The sequence below is a fragment of the Agelaius tricolor genome, unplaced genomic scaffold, assembly GCF_023055355.1.
Source record: "Agelaius tricolor isolate 1412-34295 unplaced genomic scaffold, bAgeTri1.0.p SCAF_1, whole genome shotgun sequence".
NCBI lineage: Eukaryota > Metazoa > Chordata > Aves > Passeriformes > Icteridae > Agelaius > Agelaius tricolor.
This window is the reverse complement of record NW_027269261.1, coordinates 13,509,692-13,522,865: the sequence shown is the minus strand read 5'-3', so window position 1 is coordinate 13,522,865 and position 13,174 is coordinate 13,509,692. Positions and strand designations below refer to the sequence as shown.

The 13,174-nt window shown below is 42.7% G+C and overlaps 1 protein-coding gene across 6 annotated transcripts; it reads right to left on the bottom strand.

Annotated features, from left to right (window-relative positions):
* Nucleotides 1-207: 207 nt before the first annotated feature.
* On the bottom strand, nt 208-12,614 carry YPEL5 (yippee like 5). Of its 6 annotated transcripts, XM_071423549.1 has the most exons (7): nt 12,478-12,613; nt 9,204-9,337; nt 9,041-9,104; nt 8,715-8,868; nt 7,850-7,948; nt 3,968-4,140; nt 208-2,379 (listed from the first exon to the last, which is right to left on the bottom strand). In XM_071423549.1, the coding sequence occupies exons 6-7, from the start codon at nt 4,106-4,108 to the stop codon at nt 2,155-2,157; spliced, it is 366 nt and encodes a 121-aa protein (XP_071279650.1). In that variant the 5' UTR covers nt 4,109-4,140; nt 7,850-7,948; nt 8,715-8,868; nt 9,041-9,104; nt 9,204-9,337; nt 12,478-12,613; the 3' UTR covers nt 208-2,154. The 6 variants fall into 6 exon arrangements, with proteins under 6 accessions (XP_071279650.1, XP_071279663.1, XP_071279658.1 ...); XM_071423562.1 differs by lacking the exon at nt 7,850-7,948; XM_071423557.1 differs by lacking the exon at nt 8,715-8,868.
* Nucleotides 12,615-13,174: the final 560 nt, after the last annotated feature.

Here is a 13,174-nt window from a genome sequence, read left to right as displayed (position 1 = left end):
GAAGGCTTTGAAGTGTCCAAGTGGTATGCCTGAAGCTCTACTTGGCTCATTCCAAAATCAACAGAACTCTTTTACCACCTATACAGAAAGGGATGCTCGTCAACAGCTTGTCACTGTGCTGCAGAAACTTAACACAAGGAATGAAAGATGGGTTATGTGATTTGGCTGACAGACTCCATGACAATAACTCTAAAAGCACAGCAAAGATCAGTTCAGGACAAAACATACTTTATTGTACTGTAATGTCAGAAGTACAAGAAAAGTACTGCAGAGAACCATGCTAATGGCGCTTCCAGGGTCTGTGAAGGACAGAAGTACAAGATAATGGGGTACTACTGTACTCAGTGCAAAAACTGATTCATTTGAGGCACAAGTACACTATTGTTTAAGCAGCTTGATTCAAGCACAGCTCTGGTATGTGATCTACTCTGTTTTCTTTCTATGTGACATTTCTAGAACAAAGCTACCTTTACATGAAAGAGGCAGTAGATTCAAGTCAGGGGTGTCCAACTTGCCACTTGGCAACCAAAAAAAAAAATTAAGAAAAATACTCTGCATAGTCACCCTCCACATCTTAAGTTTCAGATATGGAGCTGTGTCTAGAGAAGAAAAGTTACTCTGAAAGGTCAGAACCCAGATCCATTTGGCTGGGTGGGGTTCCCCCCCCTTCCTACGTCTGTGGGTAACTTAATTCACGTTGACCACAATTTATCCAATAAGAAAAAAAACCACAACCAACTCATATCTTGGGTAAGAAATCATACATATCTAACATTCAAATAAATTTCAGCCCTTGAGATCCTAACTTATGGCTTAAGACACAATGAAATTGTTTGGGCACCCTTGAGTTAAGTTAATGAACAGCATTTTTGCTAAAAAAGGCAAGCAAGATCACTGTTTTAAACAGAGCTGCCCTCTACAAGAACAAAGCAGGAATCCAAGTCACTAGTTACTACTAGGCTGACATGTACTGCTGCCCAGAAAGATAAAAACATAACATCACAATGAAAACGTTCAACAAAGTTGAAAGATAAAGGTTTCAACACCAGAAGCAGCATTTGAAAACAAGCTGTTTAAGTTAATCTTTTCAAGAGATGCAGATTGCATAACTCTACGCATGAACAAACATGCTGGCAATCTTCTCCTTTTACACAGCAGCTGTGTTTAACATAGGAAGTTCTGGGTTTAAAGAAAGCTACTTGAAGAAGAATTAAGATTTGCAATTCCCTGTCTAACTTAATGAGATTAGTAGAGAAACGAAAAAAAATGACTACTGAAACAGTAGTTCCTCAGTGGATCCCTACCATTACAAACACAGCCGGATTTGTAAGCAATGCAAGACTAAACAGACAGCTATTACTTTATATTATTACTATGCTCATAAGTTACATCTGTTAAAGTTAAAAAAAGCCAAGCAGTTTCACCCTATTTCAAGGATAGTTTCCAATCAACACCAGTTTACATGGTGAATGGGACTTCACGAATAAACAAGGAATGGTGACGTCTTTGGGTCAAGAATGACAAGAAATAATGGACTCTGTGCTACCAATCAACCTCAACAAGAATATGGCACATGGGCCAGCCCAAGCTGTACCAACACTGAACCTTTAGCACTCAGCACAAATTCGGATCTCTTCACTTTAGCTAGCAAACCAGGTGAAAAGGCTGGGTAAAAAAAACCCAAAAAACCAAAAACCTAACTAAAAACTTAAGCCAAAAGTTGGAATATACTTTAAAAAAAACATCTGTAGTTTTAAAATAACTTGATGCTGACATCAGTTTGTGCAAACTAAAAAAAAAAAAACCCTCATTGAATTTCTCTCCAACAAAAGAAAAATCCTGCAAATATTTTCCTTTTAGCCCACTGTACCTTAAGATACAATCTCAAATCTAACAGATGTAAATGAAAGAGAGAAGAAGTTACAGCATCTGCACAACATTCTTTCTACAAACAGCTGCTGGAGGGAAAGTAAAATATAAAAGGAATAAAGAAAGTAAGGTTCCATCTGAAATATTCTCACAATCTTTCCCACTTTGTAGTCCATGAATCCGACTCTGATGCTAAGGTGACAGTGTATGTAAGCAGATTTTTTTGTTGATTTTATTACATTGGAGTTTTAATTGAAGAGAACCTGAGAAGGGACTGGGGCCCCTTCAGGAATTGTCGGATGGAACGTGCTCCTCGAAGCCCTCGCTCTCCCGGACCAAGGCTCGCTCCAGGATAACGCGGCCCTCCTTGTAGCGCTGGCTGTCCTCGGTGGCAAACTCATAGATCCAGCCCAGTTTGCTGTTGCAGTTCTTGCAGCTCACGTCCCGGACCATGTGGCGGCCGGTGAGCATGACCCGATCCTGAACTTCACTGTACTGCAGATTGACCACCTGGGACAAACACACAGGCACAGAGAACAGCACAGAGGATTAGTCTGCCTAGGGGAAACCTGCTCAGTAACACACTTAGAAGGGAAGAGCCTGTGGCACCACACACAACTGAAAACTGCAGTGTAAAAAATCTCCTGTGTGAGAGAGAGGGTAACACCTTAAAGATGGGCTTCATAGTGATGTAAAACCCTCACATTTTAACTGAGAGACATGGATTGCTATCACAAAATATGCAAAAGGGCTGTGTTCAACTCTGGGTGAGAAACTCCCAGTGAAGAGCTTGTAAATTTGTATTAAACCACTTGTAATGTATGTAACTCATTTCTAGCAACTGAGTGATCACCAAGTCCCAGAACTCAGAAACAAAATATTAAAAGAGGTACTTCTTTAAAAATTTTGTGGTGCCTTTGAAATAATTACCTAAGAAACAGCCAGGGTCAGTGGCTGAGAATGTAGACATAAAACATGCACCTTTTTGTGTGCTGTATCAGCAGTTTAAATATACTTGCAAACTTCTTTTGCAGCATCACCACAAAACCAGGATGTTTACTTCATTGAAAAGTTGATGTCAGAACTATACCCAAGCTGATTCTAAAAGATGGGACTGTACTACTTTCTCAGCTTAGCACCTGACTGGTTCAAATGTACAGCTTCCAACTGCAGAAATGCAAAACCTCAAACTGCTGTAATGAAACCCTGCTATTTAACATTAAAAAAAAAAAAATCTAACCTCCAGGATCCAGAGTTTATTGAATGAGGAGGAAATCTCTCAGTACTGATAAGATTCGGGATACCAGAAGTCCCAGAGCAAAACACAGTTAAGACACTATTGATGCCTCTATCAACTCTGGCCATGGACAAATGGCTTATAAGAAAAAAACAGAACTAAACCAAAACAAAAACAAAAACCCCAAAACTAAAACAAAACCAAGCATTATATGTTCAGGAACTTTGTGAGAAAGCAAAGGACAATTACCATTTTTTTCAATTAATCTAATGGACAAGTCTTTATGCAAGGTTAATAAATAATCCTACAATTCACTCAAAAATTTTGACATCTGTATGTCAATCTATTGAATTGAATCAATTAAAAACTCTTAAACTAAACCAGAGTATTACTGTCTGTAAAAAAGATTGTGATTGATTGTGGCAACTTAAGTTGCCAGACTACTGTTACATTAAATGTATTTCAGAAATTAAACAAAATATTATCTAGATTTTTTTTTTAATTGCATAAAAGTTAAAAAAACCTTTGGAACCCTTTGACAGATACCAGATACTCTCAGAGTGAATTTGGGGTTCATATTACAGAAGTCTCTGAAGTTGAAACTCCATCAATTTTGGCCTGAGGCCTCTACATACACAGTCTTCTTTACAGTCTTTCAGCATTTCAGACAAAACTAATTTAGCTAAGTTTCTTATCAACAGTAAATGTCAAATTTGACTTCAAAGACAGAAAAAAAATAAAAGTTAAAATAGTAATTACGCAACACTTTAGCCAAGAAGTTTTTTCAATCTTGTGACAGATCCATATCCCACAAACTCATTTCTCAAAAGTAAACAGCAGTTCCTCCAGCTTCTTACCAACCTTGTTAAAAAGAAAGGCCCTTCCTGTGGCCCCTGTAAAGCGAGTGGAGATGAGCTCGGAGCGGTTGGTCAGGATCGTGTCGCAGTTTGCGCAGGAGAACAGGCGAGTGCCACCAATGTGATCCAAAAAAATTCTTCCCATTTTTACAACTTATCTAAGTTTCTACTCAAGACCTGAAAGCAAAAAGAAACATCATGTAAAAAAAGCATTTCAGCAAAAAAATTGAAACTCCCAAACATCCCATATATATGGCAGAATATTCTTCAAACCAATTCAGCTAATGATTGCTCCAAGTCATTCCTCTGTTGGTGAACTGCTGAACTTACAGTCTGTCTTCACCCTCTCATCAAGACAAGCTATTTCCCAAAGTGACCATTTCACCAATAAAGATTACATAAATACAAACTAATTACATTAAATGAGAAAAACACAAACTGAAACCTTTAAAATACAATTCAGTGTTTTGCAGACCCCCTACAGTTCTTAAACTCAGAAGCTTCCACTTCTTCTAACACAATACTGAAATTCTATTTCAGTACATTCCCAACAACTCACTCATCTTAGTCAGCACTAAGAAATGAAGCACTGAGAATTACACTGAGTCACCAAGACAATTATAGCTTAATTTTCCCAAGTCACCCCCACCTTTTATAATACATATTTATTATGTCACTTCCCCATAGCTTTGCACAATTTATGACACATGATCACACAACACCACCACTCAGAATGTTGGTATAGCACCCTGGCTGCTGTATTTGACTTGACGCTTTGTTTTGTATACAGACCAACATAGGAGAGATTTGGATGCTATTTCACATAATAAACAATCCACCCAGTCTTTACACCAGACAGTTTTATATACAAATGTTTAAAAGTTGTCTAATCCAAATATAAAATACTATGTAATTTATCCAAGGTATTTCCAAAGCCTTGTCACTAAAATACCTCAGCAACTCCAATGAGGGAAAAAAAACAGAGCTAAAAAACTTTATGCAGATGACCTGCAGTGCCTGACACATCAGCCTCTTCACTGCTTAGGAAAATTAAAGTGTCTCACCAACTTGACACGAACTAACATAAATTACTCAAAGTGAACTAGTGAGTAGGCACAGAATGTATAGCCGAAAACTTAAATCATGAAGGATGATGTAACATGACAAAGGAATTGAATTATGATATTTCCCTTTCAACTGCAGAAGTTTTATGACTAAACTTCTGCAGTTAAACAAGTTAAATGTACCTCCATTTATGTTTCAGATGTGGAATCAGAAAAATGTATTGTCTCTGCTTCTGTCATGCAGAGCAATGTAAAGTAAATCTGACACACTGCAATATTAGAATTGTGTGGGCTTTACTTTTCAGAGCAGAGACTGCCGTTCATAGAGAAGTCAATCAAATTCTGTGCTCATCTAATTGAATATTCTAAATCAAACACCATTAATAAGCACAAATACCTAATTTAAACTCATTTCAAGGTTTAGGGGATCAGTTTCTTAAAGTCTACTCTTAACATACACAAAGCAAATGGACTAAAACTTGCACCTGCACACACAGAGCTTAACACATCATTTTTACATCTAAAAATCACAAGTCACTGACATAACGATTTTTTTTCCAATTGCTTTATTTCACACTTTGTTTTCTTACAATGTGAGGCAACAAAAAGGGCTCCTAATATTGAACAGAGAGATTTTAGCTCAGGTTCCTTACCTTCAGATTTTTCAAATCACTATTAATCTTCTGTATCCCATCTGAAGGATACATAAAAATTAAAAGCAATGTCATGACTCTTCCTTTTAAAGGTGATATAATACCCATTTCTCTTCTTCAAAGGATAAATAAAATAGGTCTGAGTATTAGAGATGTGATTCCACTCAAAATATGGAAAGTGTTTTCATTTATATTTCTCTAAGCTTTATACCTTTCTAATATGCCTTTATCTTTCCCAGCAACCAAAGCAAAAAAAAAATTAAAACATGAATAGTGACAAAATGAGAGAAAATCAACACACAATAAGTGTGAATAAACAAGTATCAGTAAAAGTCTCCAGCCAGAAGAAACCACAAATACAAGCAATTAAGGCAATTGTAACAGATATGCCCATAAGGCACTTGGCCTAGGTCCATGTGCCATCCTTCCTAACTTTGGATTATGTTATATTTGTGCTGATTGTATTGTGGATTCAAAACAATTAACTGATCATAAGTTACAGTAATGTGGAATCAGCATCCAAAGGGGTATTTCTTTCAGAGTAAACCCAATCCTCACCCTGTCAGTACTTTTAGAAGGTAACATAACATAAATCCAAACCTGTCCCTATCTCACTAAGAGCAACACACACACATAGCCTGGTGTCCAGAACAGATCCTTTACACAGACTGACCCTGCACAGCATGACATTTTGAAAAATGCACCTAAACACTTCAAATGCAGTGCATCACCTGCCTAAAATCGTAATTCGTGTCAGTGGCCTCAGAAAAGCATTAGCCCAGAGACATTAAAAATAGAAATTAAATACTTCAGAAGGGAGCACAAGTGCAATTCTAGCAAGCAAGTTCGAAGTCACAGCAACATTCAAATGTATTACTTCTGGATATGGCACTATGGCATGGACTGAACTCTTAAGTCCCAAAGATCTCAAACATTAAAATAAATGTGTAAATAAATATATTCAAAGACGTAAGGCTGAAAAATCTGCCTGCGAATACAAGGCCTAAAATCCTCACTTATTTATGTCACCTTAAAGAGCTGAAAGTAACCTAAACTCACAGCAGAATCTAACAAACCAACTGGTACCAGAATACATTTTTTCAGAATACAGTGCATAAGCAAATCTATATTCTTGAAATAATACATATTTTAAAAATTTAGAAAATTAAATTCTACAGTGAGCACTGTAACAGTCACAACAACATAGATTTTGTGCATGTTTTCTTAAGAAACTACTAAAATACTGTAAGGTTACCAGAGTGTCTAACTTTTTCAAAGTAACCTCTACACTTAACTACCACTTGATAGACTTTGGTCAAAATAAATAGCAGGCTACAGCTACCTCTGACCTCAGTTTTGATTGTTGAATTCAATGAATCTGTAAGGGCGCAGCTGAAGCACTATAAAACTAGTCACCTTATGTAAGTCTTTATGTTACTGCTCACAGTAGTAAAAAGCAGGAAAAAATTACAAAATTACTTCAAGTAATACAGACTTAAAATGCCACACTTTATCATGGATTTTCTAGAAAACCTAACATGGAAATTTTGCTTTTTCCTCTCCTGTAAAATAGAGAAACTGATTTCAACTTGAAACCATTTCACACTCTCCCCTTCCTTTTTCTTCCCCCAAGCTAAAAACACAGCATTCACTTATAAGGCCAAATCAGGAGTCTTTATCCACAGCAAGTACCTTCTTTCTCCTTATGTAAGGATGCTGAATCCTGTAGGGTATACTTACTGCACACAGGAAAAAAACAGAAGCACAACAGCACAAGGGGAAAGCAATTTTCCATAGCTCCCAGGCTCCCGCCCCTTACAAACACAAGTGGTGTGTACAAAGTCACCCAAGTTAACACTGCAGATTTCTTTCCCTATAGTTTCACTACCAATTGGAAAGGTGCAGGCGTCTATTTATGTTCACACATGCATAAATGATCTGGAAAAGCCACTTACAGGCAGCTTTGATAGGCAGTGGGAGGGCTCTTTTAAATGAGGAGAAACCAAAGAATTGTGAAACATAAGAGCATTTCTAAAGCTTAAGATCCTCTAAACGGGGAGGAAAATACAGTAAGTGCACTTGGCCATTCATCCACTATTTACACTTAAAAACCTAGAAAATAACTTCCACTTGTCCAGAGAACCGGTCAGGTTCCCTAGTGCTACTTACAGCTCCAGAAAGTGACACTATCCCACCAATTCCATCATGCTACCAGCAGAATTTTCCGAAGTAGTGGACCAGGATCTTGGTTATTCACAAAACCAAATGCTGAGGAAAGAACAGATTTTTTTTTGGCTCATGATTTCACTTTTAAAATCAGCTAAGCATTCTTTACTGGGCATGTATCAGTGATGAAGTTCTAGTGCTCCTGCCTTCATGCAAATTACCAAACACAAGTGATTTTATTAAATGAATGGCTGCAATGTAAGAAAGGCAGACTTATTTACTTTCCTTAATGGGATATAAAGTATCTATTGCATGTCCAATCTCTCCAGTTCCAAGAGAGGGGTACTTCATGAACTGAGACATGACAACACTTCCATTATTCAGCACCCAGACCACCTTCCTGAGAGGACCTTTAGGAGAGCAATCAATGAGAGTTCATATTACCTAGCAGGTCAGGCTTGCTGACATTGCATGGTTTTGACAGTACATTATTCTGACAGCATAAACCTTGATACCACTTCTCAATCTCTCTGTGAAAGACTTCCTCCCTGCATGCTTCTCCCAGTGAGTGCATGGACAGACAGGAAACACAGGCACTGTGGCTGAGTGCTGTAATGTGTATTCCCAGAGCAGTAGCTCCCAAACTCCCCAAACACTTTCAGTGTTGATTTCAGCAACACTGAGCAACAACCGTATCAAAGGGCTGATGTTCAACAGCTTGATTTTGACCACTGTCTGCACACACACCCAAAACCACCTGAAGCATCACTTGGTTGGTATTTGTACTACCTCATCTGCCTATCTTCACCATCAATAAAGAATGAAAAAGTAACACAAAGTATTATTTATTAACATCTTTAAAACTAACAGTCAGTGTTTTCTTGTCCTGGAATGCATCTCTTGAAGACACAGGACCATCAACACTTGGGAGAGCCAGCAAGCACTTTCTCTATACACTGGACTGTGGATATTTCACAGGAGGAGCCTCAGAGTTGCTTCAGCACCATCTACTGCGTTCACATCTACAACAGAGAACAGCTGCTAGTTAAAGGACAAAAAACTGTGACCGCCTCTCTTTCACCATTTAACCAACGAAAACCATTTTCCTTTGTGAGCAAATAAGCATTCTCTACCCTCTGGCAAAGAGTTATGCATTCCCCTAAGCACACTGAAACATTCTCAAGATGTACGTACCCTGAACCAGGCTGAAACTTCATAACGGCATCTCGGGAACTGGGCTTCAGCTTCCTCTTCTCATCTCAGAGATGGACAAAAGAGGAAAGAGAATTCTTAGCACAACTGCACAAGACCAAACGTTAAAGAATCATAAAGGAAAAAAATAAAAGTTGCTCCTTACCTTCCCAGGTTTCCCTGCTCACAGGTGGGGGCACATCCAAAAATACACACGTGGTCAGTCTCTTGGGAGGTCAGAGATTCAATGTCCACCACCAACTTCTGCGACTGTCCAAGTAAACAAGGCCTGGTCTCTGCCTACATGCAGAATTGAAACCACCACATGTAGCCAAATGTGGAGAGAAAATGAACTGGACCAGCATACAGTGCTCTTTAGAGCCATCCAGCTACTGTATCAAACTGCGAAGGGAACTGAACACAGTCCAAAGACAGAAGAGGCTTTGGCAAAGCCCAGATGCAGGGCACAGCACCCACCAACAACAGGCTGCCTCGCAGGATGAAAACACCCTTCTGCAAGTTGCAGCAGTGTAATTTTGTATTGCAGGGTGCAGCAGTATCATTTCCTATTGCAAACTGCATTTTTTCTTAGGTAAAGCAAGCACTAGGACACTGGCATTTAAATTTGTTTATGTCATATTGGTGCAGTGAAACACTAATCCAGGGTACTCTGTTTCACATTTACAGAGAGCAGAGGCACACTGAGATGGGCGCTTGTTTCTCATACAGCCCCCCTATCTCAGCATCTCCCACAGAGTAACTTAAACCCTCACAATACTCTTGCTAGATAACATATAAAAGTATTAGTTTACAAATGGTATCACACTCAGATTAATTTTCTTTCCCACCACTAACTACAAAGAGTCCAAAATCAGCAACTAGACCTGTCTCCCTGCTTCTTTTTCCCTTCATTTTCCTCCTTTCCCCTTCCTAATTCCTCCACTGTTTTTAAGAAAGCTGTATTTCCTTGTTTTGTAATAAATTTACTCTTATGCTACTTAAGCAGTTGAGACAACTTTCGTCTATGAATCCTTTCTGCAACTTCCAGAAAACTAAACTACACATTTTCTGGTTTTATTAATTTTAGTGCTGAAATGATACAAAACTTCATCCAAAGACATCACTGATTTCATGAGTCATTAAAAATGAAATCCAATAAACAACCTTTTAAGAAATGGTGTAAAGACAACCATCATCCAAACCAGCCACATCCAGCTGGCAGAAAGGGTTCTAATACACTAAGTGCATATCACCAAGAGATTTATATATTAACTAGAAAGGTCCTAAATGTAGATAAAGGCTCCAAAATTAGAGATCACCTTGCTAACAAACATCCATGGTGTACAGGCATTTCATGTACACATTTAACAAGTAATTTTTAACTTAAATCTTGCTTAAGGGAATTACGTATTTTGGTGAGAGCTGAGCAACCCAAGATTTCAACACAGGTCAAATGTTAGTAAACAAATATGAACCAATGACCTGACTTGAACACCACCCCTTCAAGCTTGTGATGATTACCATGTTAAATACAGATATATAAAAATGTGTACAGCTCTCAGTGTGTGGCAAGTAACAAATACAGCTTGTTCTTGTCATCTTCTCTGTTGGGCTTTGAGATGCAGTTTCATTTGTCCTCACACACTTGGCAACCACACTTGAAACTCACTCGTCATTATTAAAATCTATGTACAAACAATAAGCTCTGCATCTCTAAGTAATTCTGTAACTACGGAAGTGAAAGTAGCAGATGACAGAAGCCTCCACACAATACTTCTGAAGACTACTTTAGAAAAATTGAGCAGCACTTAAAAACTGACAGTTTTGTTTGTCACACACTTGAATTCAGCCATCCAGAAAGAGGCTCTATCTAAAAATATACATAGGATTATATATATATATAGCAGTTACATATATATAATATATATATAGCAGTTACATACAGTCACGTGAGGGAATGTTTACAACTGGGGAGCAAGTTCCCCTCCTTTCAGTCATAAACATTAGTTAAGATAATGGTTAATCCGGAGCCATTAGTTGCTGACATCAGGAGTTGTTCTGTGATACCACTTTCGAAAGAGCCCTACCCTGTTTCTCCTCATAAGACCGTGTGTACTTGCTTTGTTATTCCCTCAATCTAACCCTAAACACGTGTTTATTGTTTAAAGAAACCAAAGACAAATAATTTATTAAATTGTATGGCGATATCAGTCCAAAACACGGCCTTTATTCTTAAATAAACACGCTGGATTAATCTAACCTACATCTGCTTGTGCAGGACAGCTGAGGGCTGTGTACAGAGTAACAAATGAAGCAGACAGACAACAGTCTTATTTTTGCTTTGACTTAGAACCTTTCCAAAAGCGCCGGCAGAATATTTCAGCTCCCTGGGAATCCATACTTCCACCGGGAAAACCCCAACCCGAGCGCTAGCAGCCGAATGCGCCTCGCTGCTGAGCGAGCCGCCAGCACCTCCACAAAGCAAACAAGCACCGGGGCCGGCTCGGTGACAGCTCCCGGCGGGAGGCACCTGTGCGGGGGGACACGGGGCTGCTCCGCCGGCCAGCGCTCAGCAGCGAGCGGCACCTCCGCCCCGGGAGAGGGGCGATGCGTCAGGCGCCGCCGCCGCCCCCCGTGCCACAGGGCAGGGCGGTTCAACCCCCGCGGAACCTCCGCGGCCGGGCCCGGGGGCGGCGGCTGCGGGGGCGCCGCTGCCGATCCCGGAGCCGATCCCGGTGCCGGTGCCGCGCACACACAAAGCCGCGCGCGCGCGCGGGGGCGGGCCCCGGCCCGGCCCGCGCGCCGTCACGGGGGCGCGCGCAGCCAACCGGGGCCGGCCCGGCTCGTCCCGTCCCCCCCCCCCCACCCCCCCCCCCGCCGCCGCCGGGCGCTGCCGGGAGCGCAGGAGCCCTGACAACAAACAGCAGGAAACAGCTGACGGGGAGGCACCGCCGCCGCCTCCGCCGCACCGAGGGGCCGTGCCCGGGGCCCACCGCCGCCCCCCATCCCCGAGCTGCCCCCGCTCCCGCACCGGGCCCTGGCATGGCCCCGCGCCCACCCCCCCGGGGCCCCGCACAAGAACCGGCCCGAAAAGTTGCCCAGTGCTGGGCCGGGGGAGGAAGTTGTGTCGGCGGCGACGGGGAGGGGGTGCTCGGTGCCGGCCCCCGTCGGGAAGGCTGGGCGGCGCTGGGAGACGCTGACGGAGAAGGAGACGCGGTGGGGGAAGGCCGGTGCTTTGTGGCGGCGCCGTGTAACGCACCGGGTCAGGCAGGGCCGACCACTGCCCCTTTCCGCGCCCGTCGCCGGACCGGAGCGGCTCGCCCGGGGCTCTGCCGCGGCCCGACAGATACAGCGCCGCGGCGCGGCGGTCGCCACCTCCCTCCCCAGCCGCCCTGGCCTCCCCTGGTAGCGCGGGGCGAGCGCGGCCCCCGCCCGGTTACCTGGCTGCGGGGAGCGGCGGCGGCGGCTCCGTACCCGGTGTCTCCCCCGCCCTCCACGGCCCCGGCGCTCCGGATCGGCCGCGCGGCTCCGCCCCGCCGTGGCCCCGCCCCGCCTGTCAATCAGCGCGGCGAGGCCCCGCCCCGCCCCCGGCCCCTCGCTGCCGCGGAGGCCCCGCCCCTGCCGCCTCGCGCTCCGCCCCGCCCCGGGTCGCCTCACGGCCGCGCCCGGCGGGGCACGCCGGGTCACGGAATGGCAGAATTACAGAGTTATAGAATTACGGAATCACAGAATCATCGAATCATCAAGGCTGGAAGAGACCTTTAATGTCATCTAGTCTGATCATCCACCTAGCACTAGCACAGTAACCGCTAAATCACTACACCACAGCACCCAGCACCACGTCCAGAAGCCTCTTGAACACCTTCAGGGATGGTGACCTCCCTCGACAACCTATTCCAATGCCTCACCACCCTAACAATGACAATTTTTCCTGTCTAATCTGAATCTTCACTGTCTCAGTTTAAGGCCCTTTCCTCTGGTCCTGCCACTGCAGACAGGTCAGAGAAGATGGGCCCCCATCTCCTATAGCATCCTCTCAGGCAACTCTGCAGAGCCATGGGCTCTCCTCCACCTTGAACAACCCCAGCTCCCTCAGCCATTGCTCACAAGATGTGCTTTCTAGACCCTTCAGGAGCC

What these genes read in the sequence shown, in the direction of transcription:
- YPEL5 (XM_071423590.1), bottom strand. Translation starts at nt 4,108, where the DNA reads ATGGGAAGAATTTTTTTGGATCACATTGGTGGCACTCGCCTGTTCTCC. An exon ending in GGGCCTTTCTTTTTAACAAG is followed by an intron (nt 2,380 to 3,967) that starts GTTGGTAAGAAG and finishes TGTTTGTCCCAG; the next exon opens with GTGGTCAATCTGCAGTACAG.